Genomic DNA, 9,135 nt, shown 5'->3' with positions numbered 1-9,135 from the left:
GATATAAAGCTAGATTGGTGGCAAAAGGATATACCCAGACATATGGGATTGATTATGAGGAGACATTTGCCCCAGTGGCAAAGATGAATACAGTTCGAGTTATTCTCGCTTTGGCTGCTCATTTTGGATGGGACTTACACCAGTTGGATGTGAAGAATGCCTTTCTTCATGGAGATCTAGANGAGGAAGTGTACATGGAGATTCCTCCAGGTTTTGAAGTGAAAAATGAAAGAAACAAGGTATGTCTCCTAAAGAAAGCATTGTATGGTCTTAAACAATCCCCCAGAGCATGGTTTGGAAGATTTACACAAGCAATGGTTTCCTTGGGATACATACAAAGCCAAGGAGATCATACTCTATTCATAAAGCACTCTTCTGCACGTAAACTCACTTTATTGCTTGTCTATGTGGATGATATGATTATTGCAGGAGATGATGAAACAGAAAAATTGGCATTAAAGGAAAAATTGGCACCTCAATTTGAAATGAAAGACCTAGGAAAACTCAAATATTTTCTTGGAATAGAGGTTGCCTACTCCNAAATTGGCATTAAAGGAAAAATTGGCACCTCAATTTGAAATGAAAGACCTAGGAAAACTCAAATATTTTCTTGGAATAGAGGTTGCCTACTCCAANAACGGAATTTTCATCTCCCAAAGGAAATATGTACTTGATCTCCTCAAAGAAACAGGAAAGTTGGCATGTAGAACCTCAATTGTTTCTATAGAACAGAATCACAGAATTGAAAGTGAAGAAAGTGCTCTTGTAGAGAAGGCCCAATATCAGAGATTGGTGGGAAAATTGATTTATCTATCACAGACAAGACCAGACATTGCTTATGCAGTTAGTATGGTGAGCCAATTTATGCATGATCCAAGAGAGAGACATATGCAAGCAGTTGACAAAATTCTCCAATACTTGAAGTCAAGTCCAGGAAATGGGCTATTATTCAAAAAGGAAGAAACATTGAATATGAAGATATATACTGATGTTGACTATGCAGGTTCTATTACTGATAGAAAATCTACTTTTGGGTATTGTGTATTTCTTGGAGATAGTTTGGTAACATGGAGAAGCAAAAAGCAAGATAGAGTATCCCGTTCTAGTGCAGAAGCTGAATTTCGAGCCCTTGCTCAATGAATGTGTGAAGGACTCTGGATGAAAATCATCTTGGATGATCTTAAAGTCAAAGTGGACCACCCGGTGCAACTTCACTGTGACAATAAGTCTGCTATGAGCATAGCCCATAATCCAGTACAGCATGACAAAACCAAACACATTGAAATTGATAGACATTTCATCAAAGATAATCTTGACAGAGGCTCTGTGATTACAACTCATGTTCCTACAGAACTTCAAATAGTAGATATTTTCACAAAAGGGCTTCCTCCGGATAGATTTCAAGATCTTGTAGGCAAGTTGGGAATGATTGATATTCATTTACCAACTTGAGGGGGAGTGTTGTAATTTGGGATAATATCTGTAGAATCTTCCTAATTAGAGGAAATAGATACATAATATTTTATTTTATTTTATTTTATTACAAATAGAAGGTTTGAGAATGTATTTTTTATGATTTGAGAATAATAATAAGTCTCATTTTCAACTATAACAATTTAGGAAATCTTCGCAAACATAGTCCCAATTTATCAAAAATTAACCAAAGTTGGAAATCATGGACAATCCTTGTTCAGGTATGGTAAATGATACACCAAACAATAACTAAAATCAATAATCAACTTTGAAAGGATCCAGATATGTCAAATAGAAGTACAACAAAGAGCAAGGAAGATGCTGAAAAATAAATCCAAACATGCTGGAGTGATGACTTACCCTCTGTATGGTTCCCCTAAGAGAAGCAAGCTCCAATTCATCAAGTGGAAAATGCCGTACCTACAAGTCAGCTCCAGCTAATTTGAAAAAATTCAAGCAAAAGTTTCAATACCAACTTTTGGTCTAATTACTAAGTGAACTAAATCTTTCAAGCAAACAAACATACAGATCTTGAATCAAACCTGAAATTTAAATTTAGTTACCTCCAAGTTGGCAGAATGAAATGGTTGAAAACAAATGTTAGCCCTCAATTGCCCTTTCTGAAGGGAAATGGACAACAATTTCCCACTTTGCAGACCATCTTCACTACTGGGCTGCAGCGGCCCAACAAACTCCACTGCAAGACTTTCATCTGGTCTACCAGATGCATCCAACTGTATTTCACAAATAATTGACAGTTACAACCACTATATATTAAATAGAGCTAGATAATTTGAAACTATTAAGAAATAAACTTTAAATCTAACTCAATCTCATAAAATTGGTTTATAAAGTAAAGTTTGCATCCACTTATATGATATAAACTAATCTTATCTTTAGTTAATGTGAAACTTCCAACACACTCCCTCACGTTCAGGTATATTCATCTCAAGCATAGGATTAGACATTAATGGATGATCCGATATTGGTCTGATAGTGAGTAGAACAATATGACAAATAACAAATCTCACTAAAATAGGCTCTAACAATGAGTCTGATACCATGTTAAGAAGTGAACTTTAAACCTAACTCAATCTTACAAAATTAGCTTGTAAAGTAAGGTTTGTATCCACTTATATATCATAAATTGACCTTATGTCTAATCGATGTGGAATTTTCAACAAGAACCATCAAATAGAAGCACAACAAAATGACTAACAACATAAAGAAGCCTGTCTCACGTAAAAAAACTGAAATGAATAGTTAGTTATAATATCTCCTGGTAAAGGGGGTCTATTCTACTTGATTTGGTAGAGAGAATCTATTCACGTAATATCTCCTATGAAGTTTGGGAGAAGATCCATGAATATTTTACTCTTCAAACTAAGTCTCCTGCTAGACAGCTTCGAGCTTCTATGAGAGCTGTCAAACTTGATTCCAAATCCACGGAAAACTACTTATTGAAATTCAAGAATTATGTGGATGAGCTTGCAGTTGGAGTTCTTGTCCAACATGAAGAACATGTACAGCAATTATGCTCATGTTGTGTCTGTAACTGAAAGTAAGAAACACCTTCTATTGATGAGATTGAAGCTTTATTCTATGGTCATGAAACATTACTTGTTATGTGCAAGAAACTCAAACCTTGGTTCAACCTTCATTGAATTATACTTGGTCATGAAACATTACTTGTTATGCGCAAGAGACCCAAACCTTGGTAGCCTTCATTGAATTATACTCAAGGCTCTTCCACTAGAGGAGTTATTCCAAGCAGAGATTTCCATGGATCCCCTCGTGGTGGCAGTGGTTCTTTCAGAGGACGTGGTGGCAAGATCACTAATTTTCACTGCCCAATTTGCCAGGCAAATTTGGTCATACAGCTAATTTTGTCACTTACGGTCTAATGTCTCATTTCAGCCACATAATCTGTGTTTCACTGATCCAGCCACAACAATTAATTCCTTACTCAGCTGGCTCCTATAAGACTTCAAAAATACTTGGCTGAATCCAAACAACACATCTAATACCACTGGTCAACCTAGCACAATGATCGTGAAGTCTGAAACACCAAGTAATGCCAATACTTCTTGGATACAAAATTTTGGTGGCAGTTTTCATGTCACAAGTGAACCTCTAAACATTAAACAACTCCAACAGTTTGAAAGACCAAATCATGTTTTCATTGGAAATGGTGCAAGTTTGAGTATCTCTCGTGTTCATTCATCTTCTTTTCTATCACCTTATGATTCCAGAGTCTTGTTTCAATTAAAGCATTTGCTGCATGTTCCTTCTATTACTAAAAACTTGCTAAGTGTCAGTCAGTTTGCAAAGGATAACTCTATTTTCTGAGTTTCATCCTGATAGATGTCTTGTTAAATCCCAGGCTGTGAATAAAGTTCTTCTTCATGGAGTTGTTGGAGCTAATGGATTGTATTCTTTCACCAATTTTCATCTTTTCAATCAACCATCTCAGCTGCAGTCCACTTTTGTGTCCACTCCTCATTCGGCTCCAGTTTCCTTTGTAATAAACACTGTTAATAAGTCTATTTCTGACACTAATAGGTTTGATTGGTGGAAAACCAGATTAGGTCATCCCAGTAATCATATTGTGAATATTGTCTTCAAACATTGTAATATTCCAGCGTACAACACAATTGACTCTGGTTTATGCAAATCCTGTTGTGCTGGAAAATCTCATAGACTGCCCTTTCACGAATCTAATTGGGTATTCTCCAATAGAACTCAATTTTACTGACATGTGGGGCCCTGCACACATTACTTCTCATGCAGGATACAAGTATTATGTTGCTTTTGTCAATACCTTTTCTAGATATACTTGGATTTTGCCAATAAAAACTAAATTCTAAATGTTAACTGTTTTTCAAAATTTTAAGAACATGGTTGAGATGCAATTGAATTCAAAAATTAAAAATGTTCAGTCTAATTGAGATGATGAATATCGTCCTTTTACAAAGTTTTTAGCTCATCATGACATTGTTCATAGACTAATTTGTCTTCATACTCATCATCAAAATGGAGTTATTGAATGTAAACATTGACACATAGGTTATAAATGCTTATCTTCTAGTGGTCACATTTATTTCAAAGGATGTTTCACTTGAAGAGCATCGGTTTCCTTATTCTGATTTATTTCCTAAATCACCAAATTCTATTAAAGATCATAGTCAGTACTTTACAGTAAATTCAAAGTTTTCACCACCTCAACAGCCTGAAAATTCAGTACCGAGCACTTCCATAACATGTGACGGTGATTCAACACTAAATGTTTCCCCTTCTGGTTCTAGTCCAGGTGTTTCATCATCTTCTGTGTCAGATTCTCCTTCTGCACCTGTTCTGAACTATCATCCAATGCAAAAACGGTCCAATTCTGGCATTCTTCAACACAATTCATCCTTCTCTATTGTTATCTCATTCTGAACATACTAGTGTTAAACAAGTTCTTAAGATAAAAACAGGCAGGCTACAACGCAGTAAGAGTATGAGGCCTTAATCAATCAAAAGACTTGCGATCTGGTTTCTTTACCTTCTAACAAAAAAGCTATTGGTAGTAAATGGATGTTTAGAATCAAGGAAAGTGTTGATGGCTCAATCAATAAATGTAAAGCCTGTCTTGTCACTAAAAGCTTTCATCAAATTCAAGGTTTTGACTTTCATAAAACCTTTTCTCCAGTGTGAAACCAGTCACAATTCGAGTTGTTCTTACTGTTGTTATTTCTCATGGGTGGAAAGTGTTTCAACTTGATGTTAATAATGCTTTTTTAAATGGTTTTCTGACAAGTATATATGCAGCAACCTCTTGGATTTGAGGTATCTGACAAGTCACTTGTTTGGAAGTTGAACAAGACATTTTATGGGCTAAAACAAGCCCCAAGACAGTGGTTTACTCGTCTGCAGACTACTCTTAATGAGCTTGGGTTTCTTACTAGTACTTTTGATACTTCTTTGTTCACATATAAAAAGGAAACTGAGGTTATTTATTTTCTAGTTTATGTTGATGATATTATCATAACTAGCAGTTCTCCTAGTCTAATTCAGAGTGTTACTGAAAAGCTTCATGCTACTTTTTCTCTGAAGCAGCTTGGTCAATTAGACTATTTTCTTGATCTTGAGATCAAATATTTACATGATTTACTTCACAAAACTCACATGGTTGAAGCTCATGCTATATCTTCTCCAATTGTTTCCAATATTAAACTGTCCAAACATGGTGCTGATGTTTTCTCAGATCCTACTCTGTACATGTCAATAGTTGGTGCAATGCAGTATGCTACTCTTGCTAGACCAGAGATCAGTTTTGTTGTTAACAAAGTCTTCCAGTTTATGGCCAACCCTCTGAATTCTCACTCCGTTGTGGTCAAATGCATTTTATGGTATCTAAAAGGAACATTCTTTCATGGACTTCATTTTCAGCCAGCTTTGCTGCATAGTCCAGTTTCTTTAACAACTTTCTGTGATTCCGACTGGGCTTCTGATATTTGATGATAGAATATCTACTTCTGGTGCAGCTATTTTCTTTTGGTCCTAACCTAATTTCATGCTAGTCTAGAAAACATGTTATTGCCTTTTCCAACACTAAAGTTGAATATAGGAGCTTAGCACAAACCTCTGCTGAGTTGTCCTGGATTTCTAAATTACTTACATAACTTCACATTTCTTGCACCACTCCCACCTTTTTCTGTGACAATCAGAATGTTTTCAATTGCCCACAAACCTGTTTTTCATAATTGCACCAAGCATATGGAGATTGATGTTTTCTCTGTGCGTGAAAAGATTATGGCCAAGCAGTTGGGCATTTCTCACATGCCAGCTCTTGATCAGTGCACAGATATTAACTAAGTCACTTCCTTCAGCTCACTTTTCTTCTGAAAAATCTTCTCCTTGAGTTTGAGGGGGGTTGTTAGTATACTATAAAGATGTATAGTGACACACTTTGACCCTTAAGATGTATAGTGATGTAGACTATACAGGTTTTGTTATTGACAAAAAATCTACATTTGGGTACTGTATGTTTTTTGGAGAGAAAGTCTAGTGACCTGGAGAAGAAAAATACAAGATAAAGCATATCATCCTAGTGTAGAAGTTGAATTTCAATCCCTTGCCCAACGTGTGTGGAAGACCCTAGAAGAAGGTTACACTTAATGACCTTAAAATAAAAGTCAACGTTCCTATATGATTGTACTGTGATAACAAGTGAACCATGAGCATTGCCCATAATCAAATCCAACATAATAGGACCAAACATATTAAAATTGATAGACACTTCAAAGAAAATCTTGACAAAGGCATAGTGGTTACAACTCATGTTCCTACAAAATTTCAGATAGCAAACATTCTCATTATTGATTATAGTATATTGTAGACAAGTAGTAAATTATTGATATTTATTTAAAAACTTGAGAGGGAGTGATATAAATAGGAGATTATTAGCATAAAAACATTTTCAATATCTCCATGGTAAATAGGAAAAATTATCTTTCAGAATATTCCAATTTATTTTAGCATTTTTTTAAGATTTTGGTTATTACCAACAGAGATTATGAGAATGTAATTGGTGTGATTGACATGAATAGAAAATTTCTTTATTTTTCCAATCCATAAAACCACAATCTACATTTAACATACACTTTAAGGAGTACATATGAGGAAAAAACCTTGAGAAATCGTAACAATCTCTTAATTAATTGAGATTCATATATTTATATCTATATCTATATCCGTATCTATATCTATCTATCTATATGTGTTTGTGTGGAAATAGATATATATTTACAGACATATGCATATATAAGGATAAGTGGTTTAAGGAAAGAGAAAGACAAACATAATAGAGTTTACCCCAACAATTCTAGGTTACAAATAGATACAATAAAAAACAGCTTTTGCTCAGAAGAAAATATAAACTAGTCTAACACAAAATGAATTTTAACACTTTGACCCTGGCTACAAAGAAATGCCAGCTATCAGGTGCTTAACACAAACCTGACAACATTAAAAGATGTCATACGATAATAGTATAGTGGAAATTAGGAAAAGGATTTCATCAAATAAACAAATAAACCTGTTCAGGAGGTCAACTATGTAAATAGGTGATTGTTCAAAATCAATTCTTTGAAAACAACTACCAATTGAGTGATTAATTATCATTGAACAAGGAATATTTTACTAAGAATTCTTTTTTTGTGATTTTCAAACATTAAATTCAAACATCTTCACTAGAAACCATGTCCATGAACAATGATAACAATGTGATCCAATATGGATGAGCAGTGACGATAAACTTCAATAAATCCACAATAGCTCACAATTAAAACCATTTTTGTAAGAGAGTATTTTAAGCATCACCTTAATACACTTGGGAGAAACTCTCAACAACCCAGACAACTGAGGGGCAAGCATAAGTTGGTTCAGTTTGAGACCAGAGATTGAAACCTCGCCAACAAGACTATCTACAATTCCTTTATCTAACATTTGTACATTCTGCCTTGTCATCTCAAGATTTTGTTCTGTAATATTGCCAATTGGTTTTAAAACCTTTCCCTGAAACTTTATTCTTCCAGCCGCTTTCAAATGCAAAGGCCTTGGGGAATCCATAGTGTATGCAGAAACCAAGCTGAAGAATTCAAACCCACGCATACGTAAATCCAACTCAACTCCATCAATGGTAAATGGGATGGCTCTTGGAATATTGAACTCTTTTTTATGATGAAAATCATCAGGATAAGATGTTTGAACTCGCGTATACAGATCAAATGCAGCTGAAGCAGAATTCACAGTAATAAAATCATGTGAGATTATGATGTCTCCTCGAGCATCACTGAAAGACCCTTCAGCTGTAGGTGCAGTCCACTTTATATCAAACCTTCTGCATTATTATTTTTTTAAAATTTGAGAGAAATTGTGTCAGAATAACAGAATTGGCACCAAGTGCTATTAATGGTGAATACTAGCCCATTGAGGAAAGCAGAAATTCTGTGATAAAAATTGGTGAGAATAGCAAAACTAAATAACAAGCATAATTGAAACATTATGTAGCATATAACAATTATCAAGTATAACAAACTCGTGCAACTGCATCAGAGAGAAAACAATGCAGACAGAAAAAATAAAATAATTAATGATACGATAACAAATCACCAGATAGGAATATACTATCATGTAAAATTTCCTACAAACCAAGTCTATGACAATCTAATTGACTATGCCTCCTGGTTCGTATAGGGTCATTTCTTGGTCTTCCTCCGTAGTTACCATTATCAATAATAATGTGTTAGGATATAATGTGTGCAGAATAAAAGGAAATAGATTAGGAATTAGTTGTTAGTTGGTTAGTTGGTAGGGCCTTTATAAGAAGGCAAGGAGGTCTTGTGTCAGGGTACTTTTTGGATAATCTTGTAGATTGAGCTTTGGCTCTTTGTGAAGGGGAAATCCTTGGAGGAGAGAGTGCTCTCTTATTCTTGTATTCTTTGGTTACAATAATAATACAGTTTTGTTTCCAGTAATCTGGTGAATGAGTGTGTGTTGTTTTGAGTGATAGTTAGACTTCTGTTTCCAGTAATCTGGTGAGTGAGTGTGTGTTGTTTTGAGTGATAGTTAGACTTCTTGACTAAAGAAGCCTCATAAATGCCCTGGAGGGAAGGATGG

The 9,135-nt window shown here is 35.0% G+C and overlaps 1 protein-coding gene across 3 annotated transcripts in view; it reads right to left on the bottom strand.

Moving 5' to 3' along the window:
- LOC106764580 overlaps window positions 1–9,135 on the bottom strand; it is a 44,639-nt gene that overhangs the window by 16,974 nt on the left and 18,530 nt on the right. For all 3 annotated transcript variants that reach the window (XR_002668270.1, XM_022782429.1, XM_014648846.2), the window contains exons 10-12: window positions 7,837–8,356; window positions 2,037–2,207; window positions 1,834–1,893 (exon numbers count right to left, since the gene is read on the bottom strand). Coding sequence is in view for 2 of the 3 variants with exons in the window: in XM_022782429.1 (XP_022638150.1) it covers window positions 1,834–1,893; window positions 2,037–2,207; window positions 7,837–8,356 (751 nt within the window). In the remaining variant the exon portion in view is untranslated. The remainder of the gene's footprint in view (window positions 1–1,833; window positions 1,894–2,036; window positions 2,208–7,836; window positions 8,357–9,135) is intronic.

Source organism: Vigna radiata, chromosome 6 (genome assembly GCF_000741045.1).
Source record: "Vigna radiata var. radiata cultivar VC1973A chromosome 6, Vradiata_ver6, whole genome shotgun sequence".
NCBI lineage: Eukaryota > Viridiplantae > Streptophyta > Magnoliopsida > Fabales > Fabaceae > Vigna > Vigna radiata.
The sequence above is the reverse complement of the archived record's forward strand: the minus strand, read 5'-3'. Positions and strand labels throughout refer to the sequence as shown.